The 20,837-nt window shown below is 42.8% G+C and overlaps 1 protein-coding gene across 4 annotated transcripts in view; it reads left to right on the forward strand.

The window, feature by feature from the left end:
• The window catches only part of GBF1 (golgi brefeldin A resistant guanine nucleotide exchange factor 1), a 173,611-nt gene that overhangs the window by 50,958 nt on the left and 101,816 nt on the right, over window positions 1-20,837 (forward strand). For all 4 annotated transcript variants that reach the window (XM_032231642.1, XM_032231643.1, XM_032231645.1 and 1 more), the window contains exon 9: window positions 13,257-13,383. In XM_032231642.1, coding sequence (XP_032087533.1) covers window positions 13,257-13,383 — 127 coding nt within the window. The remainder of the gene's footprint in view (window positions 1-13,256; window positions 13,384-20,837) is intronic.

Consider the following 20,837-nt stretch of genomic DNA (forward strand, 5'->3'; position numbering starts at 1 on the left):
ATTTTATAATGTTTCATTGCTGCCCGTTTTAATCTCTGGATGGTTATGGGAGGCAAGTAATAATGTAAAGTGCCTAGAAAAGCTTTGTTTAAAGCCTACAACTTTAACTCGGAAAGAAGAATGGATGTTTTTTAGAAATAAGTTTATTAAACTTATCAAAATGTAAAATCAAAGGAAAATAGTGGAAAATAGGGAAGGGAAAAGGAGAAGTATAGGGCAAAGGAGTAAAAGGAAAGAAAAGCATTGACTCTCAACTCTTTATCACAGTAGAATGAAATAATACTATTACAGCCTCAACTTTACTCAGCGACCAAAGATTGCAGTCATAATTGTGACTGTAAATTGAAGAGTCGCTATAATCAGCTGACAATATTTTTGTAAATGGTCACTATGATGCTAGGATCAGTCCTCTGGGATTTTTGCAGTGTGATCAATCTAAATAAATGAAAGAAAGAACTGAGGTCTACCATTCCAAATTGCTCTGTAATATTTCAGTGATTAAAATTGTCTGGTGATTTATTAGACTTAAGCTGATTCTTTTCAGCATTTAAAACTGAGATCCAATTGGAGAGAAAGTTAACGTTCAAATTTAGGAGAATTAGATAGTGGTCGTTCTACACAGACAAAGGTAAAAGGTGGGGAAATAAGGGGCTTATCAATGGGGTAGGAAGCAATTAGGCATCAAAATAAAATGGGATTTCTGACCTGAGATGATGGCATCAGTTGCTTCCAAGAAGCCTTATTAAAGCATCTTTTCTTGTTTGTATTGGTTTTTTCATGGAGGGGGAGGGGGGTGCTCAACTGAATTTTCTTAACTTAATTTGAATTTTCTAATTAATTTTCTTTGGGGCACAAAACACTATGTCAAACCAAGGCTAAGAGGAATGAGCCTGCTTCCTCCCCTCTTGCTCAGTATCTGAATGGCTGGAGTAACTGAATGAGTTTAGTAAATGTTTGCAGAAGGGAATTCCCAGAAACCTCTTTAACATGTAATAAAGTGAAATTGCAACTTCTTTCTGAAGCAGCTAAGAAGTTTGTTCATTGAGGTGCTAAATCCATTTGGTACAACCAGTCCTGGCTCTAAATCTAGTTCTAAGTTGAAATACTTGTTCAGGAAGAAGTTGCTGAATATATTTTTAATTGTATCAGCAGGAGGATGGTCATGGTCAAGTCAATTATGCAGATAATTTTTTTTTATACAAGCATGATTATATTCTATGAGATTAAAGTATAATCAATAAGGAATGTCTTAATGGGAAAACTTGCAAGGGAAATCATTACTGATCCATCCAAAATATAATTTTAATTAATGTTGTAATAACGCCTTGATCATCGCATCCAGCCCACTCAATTCCTGGCAAATAGATGGGGAAGAAATGGAGGTAGTGACAGATTTTATTGTCCTGGGCTCCAAGATTACTGCAGATGTAGACTGCAGCCAAGAAATTAAAAGACGCTTGCTCCTGGGGAGGAAACTATGGTATCAAATCTAGACAGCATACTAAAAAGCAGAGACATCTCCCAGCCAACAAAAGTGCATAAAACCAAGGCTATGGTTTTTCCTGTTGTAATGTATGGTTGGGAAAGTTGGACCATAAGGAAGGCTGAGCAACAAAGAATCGAGGCCTTTGAACTATGTTGCTGGAGAAGACGCCTGTGAGTCCCTTGGACTGCAAGGCAATCAAACCGGTCAGTCCTAGAGGAGATCAATCCTGACTGCTCTTTAGAAGGCCAGATTCTGAAGATGAAATTCAAGTACTTTGGCCACAGAGAAGGAAAGACTCATCGGAGAAGAGCCTAATGCTGGGAACGATTGAGGGCAAAAGAAAAACGGGACGACAGAGAATGAGGTGGCTGGATCGAATCACCAAAGTAGTAGGAGTGCTTAAATGGACTTTAGAGGATGGTAGAAGACAGGAAGACCTGGAGGAACGTAGTCCATGGGGTCGCGATGGGTCGGACTTCTCAACTAACAACAAATCCAATTTTGAATCTTGAGCCATTTTTCTTTTTAGGATTTCTGTCCATGGAATCCTTCCTACTCTCTCTCTTAATTATTGAAATCAGCTCTCTTAAAGTCTAAAGCATTAGTCTGAATTTGTTTGGTTACCTGTGATTGCATTATAGTGAATTCAAGTATGACGTTTATCCCTATCAGTAAAGATTAAGTGCAGTATAGCTGGCCCTCTTGTTCTTTCTTCTGCCTTTTGTATGACAAAGTTTTCAGCAAGACATGTCAAGACTCAGTTAGTTAGTTAGAACCTTTTACTGATTTTTTTCTTCTATTGCTTTCCATAGTTCTATGAGTATAATATCATTTCCCATAACCTTCCAACTTGGTAATGGCCAGATTGGTCTTCTAACTTCATCTTCCAGTACTATCGATTCTTGCAAGGAAGAAGAATTTTCCAAATTATCTTCAATGTTGAAAACTCACCCATACTGTATTTTGTTGTAATCCTTTCATCTTGGTTTATTTGTTCATTGGTATCTACTAGTAACTCTGCTACTATGGTCCATTGATGTCCTTTAGCATAGCAATTCAAGGTTGGATCCCATTTTCAGTGTGTTATAGAGGTTGTTGTATACTACTACTTGTTTCTTAAGTTCTTCCCTCAGATTTTTGCCTTTCTTGACTTTGGGTTCTCTTCTGTTCTTGTCAATTTCTAGAGTTTGTTCTGACATCCAGTTTGCTTTTTTTTATATCTTTATCTTTGGCCATCTCTTTCACATGCATTCTTTGTTCTGACCTAGGCTTCCTGATACAGTAAAAAGCACACACTTAGTCCCCCAAACCCTCTTTTTATTATATTTATTTATTTATTATGTTCATTCACAGCCCGTAATGACTCCCAAATACTTGTAAAGGCTGCCAAAGTCTTTCAGGATAAGGCTGATAAGCACCCATCTTTATTTTTCTTGAAATGCTGTGAAAGACTTAATTGGCAATTAGCTTTGCAAGGCCACACGAAGCAAAGAGTCAAAACAGAGCTTCAGAAGGTAAACTGACCAGCATCAACCAAGTTGCTTCCTGCAAAGGCTCCTTTATGGGAGGGGCCAATCACCTCCAAACCTTATTCCCAAATTGTCCCTTCTGTCTTAACTGTTCTTGCCTTCTGGCAGCTCTGTGCATTCGTGCACTGGGAACAGGGGGACCTGTTCCTCTGCCTCACTGATGTCCAATTCTGGAGGCTCTGAAAGTAGTACATAACTCCCAGATCGCTATGGCCCCCTCTCTGCCTCTGACGCAGAGACCTCGTCCGAGCCTTCCCAGACTCCAGGACTGGCCCATGTTTCTGCCCAACGTCCTCGCTATCCGACTCTGCTGTCAGTTCTGCAGGCTGACGGTGGACCACAACATTCTTAACAATTTCTTTAAATTCATTCCACAAGTTCCTTTGGTTCTGTATTAATAGGGGACAGGATTCCAGGACTAGAATAATTCCTGATGTTCTCCTTAAAAATGTTAGATATGTGCTCAAGATCATATTGTGGAAACTAATTGCCTTTTTTCTTCTTCTTTAGCTTAATTTCTGTTTTTCACTTGGTTGAACCTATATATTTAGAAGGCTGGGGGCCTTCTACTTTTAATTTTAAAGTTGTTCTTGCTATGGATATTTTGCTGGTATATAGTACATGACCCTATCACTCTAAACACAATTGTTTGTTTTTCTCAGCAATGGAGACAATACCAGCATATCTTTATTTGTTATTCAGCCTAGTCTTGTTTTGCCAAGTGACTGCCAAAGCATTCTTATCTCCATAATATGGGAGATTCTGCTATTATTTTTTGTTGTGGACCCATGTTTCACTTGCACACATTGTAACTGGTCTAATGATTGTTAGATAGACTTAGGTTTCAGATGTAGAGAGGGTTTCTTACTGAATAGAACACAGTTGGTGTCATTTCAACAAGGTGATGTTAACTCATACTTGGGCAGTCTGTGGGGTTCAACAGCCATGTTTGGGCCCTCTGATGCTTTCATTGAAAACCTTATTTGATTTCAAATGATTAATCCCGCATTACTGATCACCAGTCTTTTTAATATTGAATCTTATTTCACAGTTCTTCGAGAACACATCTACTAGATCAGATTATAATGCAGCAGAAACTGAATTTGTATGCCATTGCTCAGGTGGATACCTACAGACAGCCCACAGTCTGATTCTTTGCTTTTCACTTCAGATGATGGGCAGTTGTTTCACAATGGCTGTTGTATGTTCTTTTCTTTAATCATTCATCATTCTAATCTTCATCTATCCACTGCAGGATCTTCTGCATATTTCGAACCAATATGGTCTTGAGCTTTTCTTTGCTACATGCCATCAGTTCTTCTTGCTATTTGACCATCTCATTTCCATGGTGCTCTCTGAGCTTGCTTGTTTTCTTGCAGATGATTTATTACCCTAACTAGGTAACATCATCAGTACACGTAAGGAGTGTTGCTTGCTGTCAGTTTATATCTGGTGATTTGCCTTTCTGTGTGGGCGATCTTAGAGATTCTTTAGTTGAGCTGAACTGATGGCTCTTTGCAGTTTGTTGATTGGGTATTGTTTACTTGATTGTTGGTCTGAAGTTAACCTTGGAGTTAATCTATGCTAATCTGGGTGCTAAATACTAGTGGAGAGGCACTGAAGTCTTTTTGTTGTCTTTTGGGCTGGTTGATTGTCTCTTTTGCATAATCTATAGATGTTGTTAATGTCTATATGCGTCAGACATGCCTCATTCAGTAACCAAGAAAGAAAACCCCCAACTCCATTTGAGTAGAGATAAAGGTACTTTTACTGGACATGAAATGAAAACAGCTAAAGTGAAGCAAGTTCTGAAGCAAAAAAAGCACGTATCAAGTTACCCCAACCCAAGGTCCAATCTCCAGCTCCCAAAGGTGTCATGTGGGGTGCAGTTGACTGTGACCAACTCCAAACACGAGCCATCAAAATGCACAGAAGATGGTGAGAACATACCTTCCTAACAATATCTCTGCCAGTCCCTAGTAATTCCCCTCCCAAATACCATTAGTCTGGTTTACTGTCAAAAGGGCGAATGACAAAACAGCGCCCAACTAAACCATGGTGATAAAACCACGTGTCCTAAAGCGCTCCGACGAATGAGCGCTGAATTGCGCCGACAACAGCGCGGAGACAGAAGCGCGCTGTAAAACTAAACCTAAACCTAATCCCTAACGCTAAACGTAATGCTAAACGTAATGCTAAACCAACCCTTAACCTAACCCTAAACCTAACCCTAAACCTAACCCTTAACCTAACCCTAAACCTAACCCTAAACCTAACCTTAAACCTAACCCTTACCTTAAGTTAAATCGGCTTTCTGTCTCCGCGCTATTGTAAAGTGCCCTTCTGTCTCTGCGCTGTTGTCTCCGCGCTGTTGTCGCCGCGTTGACATCGCGGTTTTAGCGTCACGGTTTAGTTGGACGCGGTTTTGACGTTCGCCCTTTTGTCGGGTCATGCATTAGTCCCCACCCTCCTCGTTACTATGGCAGCCGATAGCAAGGAAGCAAAGTAGAGGCTGACAATATGTCTATTGATGGCTGATTTCCCAGAGTGCCAGACTTCTAAAAAATCCCTGGCATTTTTGGACTTGGCCTGGTCTAGGATTGTCACAGTTTCCCAATTGAAACTATTGTTAAATCTGTCTATACCTTATGAAATTAAAGAATTTTTGTCGTGTCTTCTGGCTGCCAGTTGGTGTTCATGGATACATTCTGCCAGTCTTCTGTCTGTTTGTCCTACATAGTAATTGTTGCAGTTCTTACAGTGTATATTGTAGATGACTCCTGTTTTTTCTTCTGAAGTTTCTGGGTCTTTTAGTTTGTTTATGATGTTTTGAAAGGCTTTAGTTTGCTTGTGTGTTATGCTGATTCCATGTGGTTGTAGTAATCTGTCTGTGGTTTCTGACATACTCTTGATGTATAGCAGTGTAATTCTTTTTAGGGTTTCTGTTGATTGTGCTGTGTTGGGTTGAGTGGTCAGGGATGTGTTTCTATGTATTGTATAGATGCTGCATTTTCTTTTTCTGCTGTTCTGAGCAGGGTGGATTTGATTTGAATCAACTCGATTTAAATCATAATTTTTAAAGAGCACTTGTCATCTCTGTCCCGCAGCGGCTCCTCCTCTGACCTCCTGTTGTTTCACTTTCAGTCCCAATATTGCAGAATATACAGTCTCGTGCTACATAACTAAGATCCATTTCATGTTGAATAAACTAAATTATTAATGTATCTTAAATAGAAATCTATCTGTTGGAAGAAATGTCCTTCTGGGTTCGGCTCCAAGTGGGGGAAAAAGACACTGGAGATATGGAGGCTGCTTGGAAAGATGGTTTATTGGTGGACAGGACCACATGGCTTGAGTCCTGAATAGAAAAGGTGATCACATGCTTCAATGTTGATGGAGAAAAAGAGAAGGGCAGAAGAGAAGCTGAGTCCCTGGTTTTATGCCCTCTCTGGCCTTTGATCTTGAGCTTGCATTCTGATTGGTTCTCAGACTCCCATGGGGCCATGCAGGGGCAACTCTCTAGGCTGCGTTTTGAATCCAGGTTTGGTTGAGTTCTCAGATGCCATGTGGGAAGTTGGGTAAAGGGCCAATATTATCATGCCTTAATCCCATCCCCTGGAGTTGAAGGGGAGAACTCTTTATTATGTAAAGGGACTGGCTTGGCATTCTTAATGGCCCATTGACAAAGTGGGTGGGGGCAGGAAGCTACAGGGAGCTATTCTCTCTTTATAAAACATGTTTCTTCCTTTTCACATCCAGAGAAATATTCTGCCTTTTCAATATTTCCTAGGATACTTCATTTTTCTGGGAGAGGGCTGGGTGATAACTTCCTACAGGGCTTGTTTAAATAAAGTCCTTCCTCAGCTTCTCTTGTGGGAGATTGGGTTGTTGCTTTGGTAGTGGAGCACCTTGTTAGTATGGGAGGGGTTTCTGTAGAGTTGTGTTTCTAGTTTGTCATTGTGGTCTCTGCTGATCAGGATGTTTAGGAAGGGCACTGAGTTGTTGTTTTCTTCTTCTCCAGTAAACTGAATTATTTTCAAATGTTATTGATGGTTCTGTGGGTATTCTTTAATTGGTCCTTTTTTATTATGATGAAGGTGTCATCTACATATCTGATCTATATTTTCGGTTGTATTTCTGGAAGTGCTATGGTTTCTAGATGTTGCATGACAACCTCCACCATAAGTCCTGAAAGCGGTGATCCCATAGGTGTCTCTTTAACTTGTTGGTAAATTCGGCCATCAAATTAAAAGTATGTGGTTAAGCAGTGGTTTATGAGATCCATAATCCTGAATGTTTTGATCTTTGTGTATTCAATTAAGTCAGGTGTACTGTGAAGCAATGCAGTCATGGATTCTTTGCTAATTCTGGATCTGTAGACGTGAACAGGGCTGTGACATCAAATAAGACCATGATGTCAACCTTATCTATAGTCACATCTCTGTGTCAGGGTTCCTGATTGTTTGAAGACACTGTAGAGGAGAGTTAATGGAATGTTGGCTTCATTTTGTAAGATACCCTGAGCCGAGGTGGCGCAGTGGTTAGGGTGCAGTACTGCAGGCCACTTCAGCTGACTGTTATCTGTAGTTCAGCGGTTCTAATCTCACCGGCTCAAGGTTGACTCGGCCTTCCATCCTTCCGAGGTGGGTGAAATGAGGACCAGACTGTGGGGGCGATATGTTGACTCTGTAAACCGTTTAGAGAGGGCTGAAAGCCCTATGAAGCGGTATATAAGTCTAACTGCTATTGCTATTGCTATTGCTTTTTTGTTAATTCTTTTGCAATGCTGTATGTAGGGGTCCCTGTCAGAGATATGATTGGATGGAGAAGTATGCCAGATTTGTGTATCTTGGAGCATCCTTAGAAGTATGGGAGATGGGTCCACTGATTCTTATCCAACACTTTTCCCCTTTGGTAATTTGTCCTTTCTTAGTGAGGTCATTGAGGGTTCTTTTGAGCTAGTCATCTAGGTTTTGTATTCTTTTTTTTTTTAGAGTATTTTATTTCCATTTCCATTTTCATACACTCACATGTATATTATACATAGCCAACACCATACAGCATTAAACAATAATTACATCAGTTCCTCTTGTCAACAATGGCCCAGAAAATAGAAACCCAATATAGCTCTTCTGCTCTCCATACACCTCTTTCTTCCACCACCCTCCAACTTTCTATCTTCCCTCCATCATCCCCCTCTACCCTACTTCCCCTCCCCCTCTACCACTCCTCTCTCCACATCCACTCCCCCCATCCTTCTCATCTTCCCCCCCCCCTCTCTCCCATCCCTCTCTGTCCATCTTTCTTCTTTCCCACTCCTCCTCTCCTTGGTGTATTTCCGCTACATGTAAATATACTTGGCCTATCCTATTTTTAAAGAAAAAAAAAACAGTATACATGTGGAGTCACATTACATTGAAATCTAACACATCTTATCTAACCTGGTATATATCCCTCCCCCCCTTCCCCCGACCCCCCACAACCGCCCCCCCCCCGGCTTCCCAGAACCCATACACGGTATAGGTTTTTAACAAACACAGTCTAAAATATATTGAGAAAAAAAAGAATAAGAAATTAATAACATCTCTACATGGATCTTAGCTCCTCCTTGCTAAGCTAACTTTAAACAATTTAAATCATTCCTGATCTTAAGCATAGGCTATCTGGAATTTCTTAGTCCCGTATTTATTTTGTATATAATCAATCCATTTTTTCCAGTCTCGTTTATATCTCTCATTTGAGTGGTCTTATGCAGATATTTTAGCCATCTCGGCTAAATTTGTGACTTTCAATGTCCATTCTTGAATTGTAGGCAGGTCTTCCTTCTTCCAGTATTGGGAAAACCTATTCCAGTATTGTATTTTGTATTCTATTGGTGTTCACAGGATTGTAGGTTTCTTTGTCCTCCAGCATTTCTTTTGGTTTTTGTAGGCATTGTGTCTATCCATAATCATAGGGGTTTGGCCTTTGTCTGCAGTTAGGATGATGATGGTCTGCTCCTTCAGGCTGCTTTGTCTTCTGTTGTAAATTGTCTTCTGAAGGCTGCTTTGTCTTCTGTTGTAAGTTGATTCCGTTCCTATATTTTTCTGATCTGTGGAATGATACTTTGTCTAATGTTTTCTTGGACTTCTGTGTTTTTTTCAGTGGAGTATAGGGCAGTAGAAGTCCCAAAGTGCATAGATGGGGAGAGAAAGGCAGGTGGAAGGAGTTGAAATGCCCTTATGATTGTAAGCACAGGGAGGTGGCCAAGCACCTGAATTTTGATTACATGATTGTTGGGTGCTACAGTGGCTATAACTTCCAGGTACCAGTTGTAAGGCCCTTCTTTCAGCACCATCATTAATTTCACACAGTCACTGGACAGATGATTGTAAGTTGAAGACTACCTGCAGAAAACTTAGCTTGTAAAGTTTTTTTAAAATAATGGTTTTGTTTTGTTTGGGGCCTTTGAATCATCATAAAAGTCTAGCAAGTTCAAGCTGTTTTCTTGGCAAGATGTTCAAAAATAGTTGCCCATTGCCTTCTTCCTAAGGTTAAGAGAGATTGACTGGCCCCAGGTTGCTTTGTGGTTTAGCGCAGGATAGGTGTTATGCGGGTGAATCGGGGGACACCCGCAATCACTCGCGCGGCTGCGTTCTGCACTAGCTGAAGTCGCCGGATGCTCCTCAAGGGCAGCCCCATGTAGAGCACATTGCAGTATTCCAGCCTAGAGATCACAAGGGCCCGAGTGACTGTTGTGAGGGCCTCCCGGTCCAGGTAGGGTCGCAACTGGCGCACCAGGCGTACCTGGGCGAATGCCCCCCTGGTCACAGCCGTTAAATGGTGGTCGAATGACAGCTGTGGATCCAGGAGGACTCCCAAGTTGCGCACCCTCTCTGAGGGGTGTAGAATTTGACCCCCCAGCCTGAGTGTTGGAATGTTTGCCAAATCTTTGGGAGGGAAACACAACAGCCACTCGGTCTTTTCTGGGTTGAGCACAAGCTTGTTAACCCTCATCCAGTCCATAACGGCCTCAAGACCCCGGCCCATCACGTCAACCGCTTCATTGATTTGGCACGGGGCGGACAGATACAGTTGAGTATCGTCCGCATATTGATGGTATCTAATCCCGTGCCTGCGGATGATCTCTCCCAGCGGTTTCATGTAGATGTTGAATAGTAGGGGGGATAAGACCGAACCCTGCGGCACCCCATAATTTAGGGGCCTTGGGGACGATCTCTCCCCTCCCACTAACACCGACTGCGACCTGTCCGAGAGGTAGGAGGAGAACCACCGTAGCACGGTGCCTCCCACTCCCACCTCCCGCAGTCGTCGCAGAAGGATACCATGGTCGATGGTATCGAAAGCCGCTGAGAGGTCAAGGAGGACCAGGATGGAGGGATGTCCTTCATCTCTGGCTCTCCAAAGATCATCCATCAATGCGACCAACGCGGTTTCTGTGCTGTAACCGGGTCTGAAGCCTGACTGGAAGGGGTCTAGATAGTTTGCTTCCTCCAAGGACCGTTGGAGCTGGAAGGCCACCACCTTCTCAACAACCTTCCCCAAGAAGGGAAGGTTGGAGACCGGGCGATAACTATTGAGGACAGCTGGATCCAAGGATGGTTTCTTCAGGAGGGGTCTCACCACCGCCGCTTTCAGTGCGGCGGGGAAGTTCCCCTCCCGAAGGGAGGCGGTTACAACCGCCTGGATCCAGCCTCGTGTCACCTCACTGCAGTTAACAACCAGCCATGAGGGACACGGATCCAGAGCACAGGTGGAGGAACTTACAGCTCTCATGGCCTTGTCCACATCCCCGGGGGTAACGTCCTGAAACTCAACCCAGAGCTGTTCTACTTGATCCCCCTGTGCCTCGGCTGGAACTGCAGGTGTGGAGTCCAAGTCCGACCGAAACCGAGCAATTTTGTCCGCTAAGAATTGGGCATATTCTTCAGCTCTGCCCTGCAGGGGTTCCCCCGTCTCCCTTTTGTTCAACAGGGAGCGGGTTATCCTGAACAGGGCGGCTGGGCGGGACTCAGCGGATGCAACCAGGGTGGCTATGTGTGATCTTTTTGCTGACCTAAGTGCCCTAGTATATTCCCTGGTGCAGGTGGTTACCATTGCTCGGTTCGATTCGGACTTATCGGACCTCCAACGGTGCTCTAGGCATCTCCTCCGGCGCTTCATCTCCCGGAGCTCCTCAGTAAACCAAGGGGGTCTCCGGGATCCGCCGCCTCGGAGGAGCCGCAGTGGCGCAATCCGGTCGAGGGCCTCTGACGCTGCCAAGTGCCACGCAGCAGCCAGAGTCTCCACCGGACTGTGGGCGAAAGTGTCAGGAATAACCCCAAGCTCTGTCTGGAACCTTGATGGCTCCATAAGGCGCCTGGGGCGGAACCACCTGGTCGGTTCCTCCTCCCTACAGTGAGGGTTTGGCCTCCGGAAGTCGAGCCTCAGTAGGCAGTGGTCTGACCACGACAGGGGTATGATGTCGCTCCCCCTCAGACCAAGATCGTAAATCCACTGCTCCGAGAGAAATACAAGGTCAAGCATGTGTCCCGCTGAATGGGTTGGGCCTCGAATTACTTGGGTCAAGCCCATGGCTGTCATGGAAGCCATGAACTCCTGTGCCCCATCAGAGTTTTCACCGAGCGATGGCAAGTTAAAGTCCCCCAGGACCATCAGCCTAGGGAACTCAACTGCCAGCTCGGCTACCGACTCGAGGAGCGAGGGGAGGGCTGCTGCAACGCTGTTGGGAGGCAGGTACGTTAGCAGCAACCCCACTTGACCCTTGAGGTCCAACTTTAACAGCAAAGACTCACACCCGACAATCTCCGGAGCAGGGACCCTACGAGGAACTAACGACTCCCGGATGACGGCGGCCACACCCCCACCCCTTCCCTGGGCTCTCGGCTGATGCAGCACCTGAAATCCTTCTGGGCACAGCTCTACAAGGGGGACTCCTCCCTCTGGGCCCAGCCAGGTTTCAGTAATACATGCCAGGTCTGCCCTCTCGTCTAAAATTAAGTCCCGGACGAGAGGAGCTTTATGGACGACAGACCTGGCATTTAGCGACAACAGCCTGAGACCAGGGTCCTGACTACTTACGCCATCTGGTCTCGGAGTGGGACTCCCAGGGCCGGAAGGAGGGATCTCTGTGATGTAGCGAACCCTCCTTCCCCGGTAATGGCCTGCCCTGAAGTCCCCGCCGTATCTGCCCCTCCCTGTTATGACCGCAATACCCCGACCCTCTCCCGTGTCTCTGGTCCCCTCAACCACCCCTATAGCCCCCGCAACTCCCGGCAGGTCCTCCGAATCACACATACTCATACACTCCCCCAAACAGTCCCCACGTAATAGTTAAAAAAACACAAAATTTACAACAATATAATCATAAAAGTGGGACATTCATTCATCTCATACGAACCTCATGCATAGCCCATACAAAGAAAGAAGAAAAAAAGATGAAAGAAAAGAGTGAAAGTTAAAATAGTTGCGCAATTGATTAAAAAGTTTTAAAATGCGAGTTCAGTTTGTTGCCATCAACTGTCCATCCACAGCCCAGACCACAGTTTCCTTCTGGGGATAGACACCAGTAGTAATGATAGTAATAGTCAGGGCTAAGACAGACAGGCACACAGGGCCTAGGTCTATAGGTGTGGGAGATCTGATAAGCAGAGTCCGAGGCGGGAGGGAACCAGTGTTGGTAAAAAGGCAGCGTTGATGGAAAGAGCAGCGTCGAAGAATAAGGCAGCGTTGGTAAAGGAAACAATGCTGGAACAGGGGGTTATGTTGCTGGAAAGAGTAGTACAGTAGTACAGTGTGCTGTACAGTAGATGGAACTAGAACTGTTTTCTAGCCCGTTGTCTTAAACACTACATCAAATTGGATCTTTAGCTTGTAAGTTAAGGCTTTACAATATAGTTTCAAAATAAACTAAAATAAAAAAGAACGTAACCTTTTAACTGAAAAAGAGGATGGTGGAAATCAAAATGTTCAACAATATTTCCTTTTCTATATTTGGGAACTGGTTTGTATATGTCAATGTACATCAAATATCTGAAAGCTGGGTGAACTCCAAAATCCATCAATTCAATCTCCCTCTCCCTCCCTCCCTCCCTCCCTCCCTCCCTCCCTCCCTCCACGCACACACACACACACACACACACACCTCTATTGGAATATGAATACCAAGAATATTGTTTTGAACTAATAGAATACTGTTACAATTCTTCTGGCTATAAGAGACTTGTGTTTATTATTCTCAGTTGAAAATGAGAGCAGGAGGGATGAGTGATTCATCAAAATGGAAGAAGCAGAAACGATCACTAAGAAACTCTTGCCATGTAACCAAGGCATCTCAAGGAATAGAACAGTCAGCTGCTAATGGCACAGGTAGGACAAATAATTGTTTATGTAGTAAAATGTATACGCTCTGAATATGGGTAATCGTTGAGAAAGCATTTCCTCTTTCTTGTTTCCAGTTGCCATGTTAGTTACATTTTTAAATATAAATTGGTGCTAAATTGTGAGGATTTAAGAGTATAACAGATAAGTGGAAATTTGGCTCAAGTTTGCCCCATGCTAAATTGTTTTTGGTAAGGTAAGTAACCTCGGATAGTCACTCACGCCCTCGTCACCTCAAGACTGGATTACTGTAACGCGCTCTACATGGGGCTGCCCTTGAAGAGTGTTCGAAGACGTCAGCTAGTCCAGAATGCAGCCATGCGAACAATTGTGGGTGCACCTAGGTACACCCACGTTACACCTATCCTCCGTGAGCTGTACTGGCTTCCCATTGGTCTCCGGACATGCTTCAAGGTGCTAGTCGTTACTTTTAAAGCCCTACATGGTATCGGACCTGGTTACCTGAGAGACCGCCTCCTGCCAGTCACCTCCCAAAGACCTATTAGATCCCACAGACTAGGCCTCCTCCGGATTCCATCTGCCGGCCAATGTCGGCTGGCGACCCCCCGGGGGAGGGCCTTCTCTGTAGCTGCTCCGGCCCTATGGAACAATCTCCCCGTTGAGATTCGGACCCTTACTACCATTCCGGCCTTCCGCAAAGCAACTAAGACCTGGCTGTTCCGGCAGGCCTGGGGCTGTTGAATTATCCAGCCCTATCCTATGTTATGACTGTTGCTGAATTTTTAATTGTTGTTTTTATTTTTGTACCCCCCTTCCCTTCTTATTGTTAGCCGCCCTGAGTCTTCCGGGAGTAGGGCGGCATACAAGCTAAATAAAACTCAAACTCAAACTTTATTGCTACTTTTTTTCTGTGAACACATTGGAACACATTAAAAAATGAAATTCTGATACCAGGTCTCAAAGGTGTTTGTGTGTGTGTGTGTGTGTGTGTGTGTGTGTGTGTGTGTGTGTGTGTATGTATGTATGTATGTATGTATGTATGTATGTATGTATACATACACATACACCCATACCATACATATGCTCTCTCTCTATATTATATACATTATTGTTGTTGTTAGTTGCAAAGTCGTATCTAACCCATCGTGACCCCATGGACATCGTTCCTCCAGGCCTTCCTGTCCTCTACTATCCTCTGGAGTCCACCTAAGCTCACGCTGACTGCTTCGGTAACGCCATCCAGCCACCTTATTCTCTGTCATCTCCTTCTTCTTTTGCCCTCAATCGTTCCCAGCATTAGGATCTTATCCAGTGAATCCTTCCTTCTCATTAGGTGGCCAAAGTATTTAAGTTTCATCTTTGGGATCTGGCCTTCTAAAGATGAGTCAGAGTTGATCTCTAGGACTGACCAGTTTGATCGCCTTGCAGTCCAAGGGACTCGCAGGAGTCTTCTCCAGCACCATAGTTCAAAGGCCTCCATTCTTTGGTGCTTAGCATTTCTTACGGTCCAACTTTCACAGCCATACATTGCAACTGGGAAAACCATAGCCTTGATTGTATGCACTTTTGTTGCAGGGAGATGTGTCTACTTTTTAGTATGCTGTCTAGATTTGATGCCTTAGCTTTCCTCCCCAGGAGCAAGTGTCTTTTAATTTTTTTGCTACCGTCCACATCTGCAGTGATCTTGGAGACCAGGACAATAAAATCTATCACTACCTCTATTTCTTTCCCATCTATTTGCCAGGAATTGAGAGGGCCAAATGCCATGATCTTTGTTTTCTTAATGTTGAGTTTGAAGCCAACTTTTGTACTCACCTCCTTCACCCACATCAACAGATTTTTAGTTCCTCTTCACTTTCTGCCATTAGAGTGCTATCATTCACATATCTTTTTGATATGGCCAAAGGACTAATCAATAAAAACTCAATGTCATATCTGAAGTGGTTGATATTTCTCCCGGCAATCTTAATTCCAACTTTTGATTCACCGTATACATACACACACATTAATCACAGACCATTTAGAATACATAGCGGAAAAAAGAGACTTGAGAGTTAACAAGGTGATACTGTATATATGGTATGAAGCTATTACAGAATTGTTCGGCTTCGGATACTGCAGAGCCTCCTCTCAGAAACTAACAAAGAAAATTGGTCATGGAGAGGATGTGTAGCATCTCAGACAATACTGTGGACCCTGGACAAGCTTTGCTTATATGCCATGTCCTGGATGCAATAATCTTTTCTGCCGTCCTTAACTACTCTCTGCACAGCCTTCCTGTCCGCAACAGTAATACCTCCAAACCTCTAGTAATACAATACAATATGACAGGATGCTTTCAGTCCTCCCTCAATAGAAAGTGGAAAAGATAGGAGAAGGGAGATATGCTCTTCTCATGCAATGCAGAAAATGGTGTTCCTACTTCACCAGGGTCTCACTTTTGAAGGGCCAAGCTAACCCATTCATCAGCTGCACACCCAAAAATTTGATACTACTAAACCACCTTCACAGTTGAATTGTTAATACAGATGTGTGACTGTGCTTGCCTTTTCTGAAATTGACAGTTACCATATTTTTCAGAGTATAAGATGCACCAGGGTATAAGACACACCAAGGTTTTGAAGAGGCAAATTAAAAAAGAAAAAGTTTTTGCACTCTGCAAACCTCCTCAAAACACCCCGTTTTTCGTGAAAATGGGCCCATATTTTTTAAAAAAAGGGGCATGAATAGCCCTTAGGAGGCTTGTAGAGTGTTCCTGGGGAGATGGGGTGGGGAACAAGCAAAAATGGTCTGTTTTTTGCAAAAACAGGCCCATTTGTTGTAAAAAAAAGGGCATTAGAAAGCTTATAGACCGGGGACCGGGGGGCGGAGCCTGTTGCCGAGGAGAGCTCAACCGAGCTCCTCTCAGAGATCTGGTCTGTATATCTAATTAAGATCATAGATATCACCCCTTTTTGGCTAAGAAAGGGGCAGGAAGTAGCTCTGTGTGCTAGGGTCTATTCGTAATTCACAGCCTTTCTCCTTTTTTTTGGCTGTGGACAGAGATTAGATCCAGCGTGAGCGGAGCTTTTATCTCCAGCCAGTTCTTCTCAGCTGCCTTTTTTTGCAGCCCCAGACAGGCGACCCCCCCCCCCCCCAGGACAAAGCAAAGTTGTTTGAAGCTAGGATTAATACGGGCGGGTCCCACTCCTGTGAGATTTATGCTTTTATTACTATCTTAAATACCAGCACCATTCGTCTTAGAGGCTTCTTTGTTTAAACGGACTTCAAAATGGCGATTTCTCTCCGTTGGTGACTGATAGGGGATGTACGTAGCCGGTTTTACCTTCCTGCAGACCGCTCCTTAACAAAATAATTTTTTTTTGTTTTTTTTTGGAAACAGAGGGGAGCGAAAGCACTGTTTATTTGTTGATTTATAATGGCACCCAGGTCAAAATCGAAGCGTCTCTCTACAAATGTGCCTAAAGAATCTGTGAAGGAATTTAAAGAATTTATACTGTAATCGCAGCCCTTGTCTCCTACGCCCTCTACTGGAGAATTCTTAACACAGGAATTTTTTTTTCAAATCTTTAATGATTTTAAACAAGAAATTAAGGAATTTGTATTCGAGCTATATGGTGATTTAAAGTCTAAAATTGACCAAATGAAGGCGAATACGTTTGCAGCCGTGTCTGCCCTGTCAGATTATACCGCTGAAATAGAGAATAAATTGGAAAGTTTGGAGGAGGCTAACTCTAATTTGACTACTAATATTCAAATTTTACAACAAAAAATTAGAGACACTCAGGAACAGCTCGTTATGATAAACTTTAATAAGAAGGCATTCGCAATAAGAGTCAGAGGATTTCGCGAAAAGGAGCGAGAGAATTTGAAACAGACCTTTGTTGAAGCCCTCAGCCATGCGGTGGGAAGCCCGGGACTTAACCTTGATTGGCAGATTCGGAAAATCTATCGCCAGAATTCGTTGGTAGCGGAACAGCGACAGCTCCCGAGGGACATAATTATATATTTCTCCACAAAAGAATCCAGAAACGCGATCGTGCAAAAATTTTACAATAATAGTTTGAGAATTGATGGCCAGAACTTGATTGTCTTCAAAGAAATACCTTTCCAGATGTTAAAGGCAAGAAGGGACTATACCTTCTTAACTAAAGAGCTTAGAAATCAACAGATTCAATATAGATGGGAGGCCCCAGCCGGCATTACGGTCACATTTGAGAATCAAAAACTTCGTCTTAATTCTGTTTCGGAGGCTCGAGATTTCTATTACAAGACTTTGAAGGCGGGACTTCCTGATTCACTTGGAAAAGAGGAGAGACAAGCCGAAGGAGAAGGCAAGCAACAGACCACATGGCTGCAAGATGGAGGGGGTAGCTCCCCCTCCCTCGGAGAAGCAGAAAAGCGGAGTTTGAGGATTTAGACATTCTAAAATATTCACCAAAGTTGTGGATTGAATGGGGGTTTGCGACCTCTCTCCGGCAGAAAAAGGGGAACTTATTGGTGGGGTGATACTGAATGTATATATGTAAAATGCATGCAGAATGATTTATGCTGTTTAAATCTTGTTAGAAGGGAAAGTTTGAAGAGATTATTTTAAAATAGAAGGTAAACTGATTTTTGTTGAAACTAATTATTTTGAGCTAGATTTTAAACTAATGCTTGCATAAATTTGATAGTGGCAAATATTAGAGAAGCAAGGGATGAGGGTAAAATGCATGCGGAATGATTTACGTATATTGGTGGGGTGATACTGAATGTATATATGTAAAATGAATGCAGAATGATTTATGTTGTTTAAATTCTGTTAGAAGGGAAAGCTGGATGAGATAATTTTAAAACGGAAGGTAAACTGATTTTTGTTGAAAGTATTATTTGAATATGTGGCATGATCTATGCTATCTAATTTTTATTAGAAGGGAAAGCTTGGTGAAATTATTTTATAAATTTGGATAAATGTTTATCTGAATACAAGGTTAAGGAAGAGGAACGGGAGAGTCTACAGGAGGTCGGGGTAAATAACAAAGAAGCAAGAGACAAGAATAAAATATAGATAGAATGATTTACACTATTTAAGCATAGATAAAGATGGGGGGCTGAGCTTAACACAAAGAGTTTCTTTTTTTTTCCTTTTTTTCTTTGTTCTTTTCTTTCTTTTTTTTTTGGTTTTTTTTCCTTTAATATATTATTTTTATTTTTAATCCATATGAATATAAGATACTTTAGATAGAAGGCAGTGCCAGGTGTGGGCCCTGGGAAGTCAGGAGGAGTAGGGATGGGGATTTTTGGGGGGTGGGTGGGTGGGTGTTAACATAGTCTCAATAAGAACAAGAATGCACTTATATACGGTTGTTCTTTTTTTTTCTTCTTTTTTTTTTTACTCTTTTCTTTGTTTAAAAATTTTTTTTCCCTTGGTTTATTTTACTTTTTATCAGATTATAATAAACAACACTTGAATAAAGGAATACACCAAGGAGGGAGGTAGAGGGAAAGAGGAGGGAGGAGTAAGGAAGGAGTAAGGGGAATGCAAGGAGGGTGTGTTGGGAGTAAGGGGAGAAGGAAGGTTTGAGGGGAAAGGGAAGTAGGAGGGGAGCGTTAGAGGGAGGAAAGGAAAGTTGGAGGGGGTAGATGGGGTGTATGGAGGATGGAAGTGTCAGGTGGGGTTGTGAATGAGTTGTGTTTTCTTTTTATTTTATTTTTTTTATTTTTTATTTTTTTTTCTTATAGCAAATACTCTGTATATAAGTGATTGTAAAATGGAATGTGAAAATGAATAAAATATATTTAAAAAAAAAAAAGAAAGCTTATAGAGTGCTCCTCGGGGCTGGGAGGGGGATTGCCTGTTTTTTGCCCATTTATTGCCTGTTTTTTGCTCATTTCTGCCCTCCCCAGCCCCCAGGAGCTCTCTGAAAGCCTCCTACAAGCTATGCACGGCCATTTTGTATTCAGTGTATAAGACGCACCCAGATTTTCAGCCTCTTTTTTGAGGGAAAAAGGTGCCTTATACTCCGAAAAATATGGTATCTCTTTTGTTTTTCCTTCATTTAAAACAAGGCTGCTTTTATTACACCAGTTCATCAACTCTATAGCATCTCCTGGTAATTGCCCTCATTATCATCCTGAATAAGGTCCATCATTGTTGTATCATCTGCATACTCACAATATGGTTGGGTAGCAAATCTTGCACAATAGTCATGGGTCAGCAAGGTAAACAAATAATGTAAAAGAGGTTCCGATGTTTCTAGAACTATAAAAGCCACAGTATCAGCACATACCTCACTGTTGTCTAGACACAACTTCACAACTCAGGGGGAATGGGACACATTGATACATTACAAATAATCACATGTCACAAAGGAATCACAGGTGGGCCGGTTAGCTATTTGGCAATAAGAAGGGAGCTGGTGGTCAGTGAGACCTGGAGAGACAGCCATTCAATGTGTTTTTTCTCCTTTTTGACTGCGACAATGTTTGGCAATAGTGAATGTATTGATTTTTCAAAAAAACACTAGTGGGTTGCACAATGTTACTTACTGGGCAAGATCCAGACATTAGTTCTTAGAATATGAACTAAAGCAGGGCAATATTAATATTTAGTGTAAGAAAACAACTATGATTTAATAACAGTGGTGTACAATAGGTTTAATGTGAGAACAGTTTTACTGCCATGCTTCATAAATTGGATTATTTTTAAGTATTTTGCTTTCTCCAAGCACAGTGTTTCTCAATGATGCCACTAGGTTTCACTTCTATCTCATCTGTTCACAGAACATCGTTCCGTAATAACCTTTGCCTCCCCTCATCTCAGCCTAGTTTAAATACTGAATTAATTTAGTCATAATGAAGTGAGCAATAGCTTAGGAAAGAATATGTATTTTAATAAAATTTATTAGTTTGAAAAAGTACCAGTCTCCTTCTGGTTTTAGTAAACCAAAGAGCTTCCATGGATAGGCAGTTAGCCATTTAGGAGCAATTTGTCAAATTCCAACATCAATCTCTAATTCCAGGTAACTTTTAAAAATACTTTATGGAAAAGCTGTAGATATTATGCTGTGATCTTAGTGTTGTGGCCTGGCAGCGGCCAACGAAGCTAGCAGCAGATTCGGACAGTGAGGAGGTTGGGGAGGAACATGGGCCAGTCCTGGAGTTGGGGGAAGGCTCTGAGGAGGCTTCTGTGTCAGAGGCAGAGATGGTGCCAGAGCCGTCTGACAGCTATCAGCTGCCTTCAGAGTCAGACATCAGTGAGGCAGACAAACAGCTGGAGCCTGTTCCCAGTGTGTGCATGCGCAGAGTTGCCAGACAAAGGGAACAGCTAAAGAACAGGAGTTGACTTGGGAGTAAGGCCACAGGTGGACAATGAATGGCCCTTCCCAGAGGAAATAAAAAAGGAGCGAAAGGGGAGTGGAGCTTGCAGGAGACAATTTGTTTGCTTAATTGGCTTGTGATTCCCCGAGACTCCTTGCCAAGTTTTGCAGATATCGGCC

The sequence above is a fragment of the Thamnophis elegans genome, chromosome 15 (genome assembly GCF_009769535.1).
Source record: "Thamnophis elegans isolate rThaEle1 chromosome 15, rThaEle1.pri, whole genome shotgun sequence".
Lineage (NCBI taxonomy): Eukaryota > Metazoa > Chordata > Lepidosauria > Squamata > Colubridae > Thamnophis > Thamnophis elegans.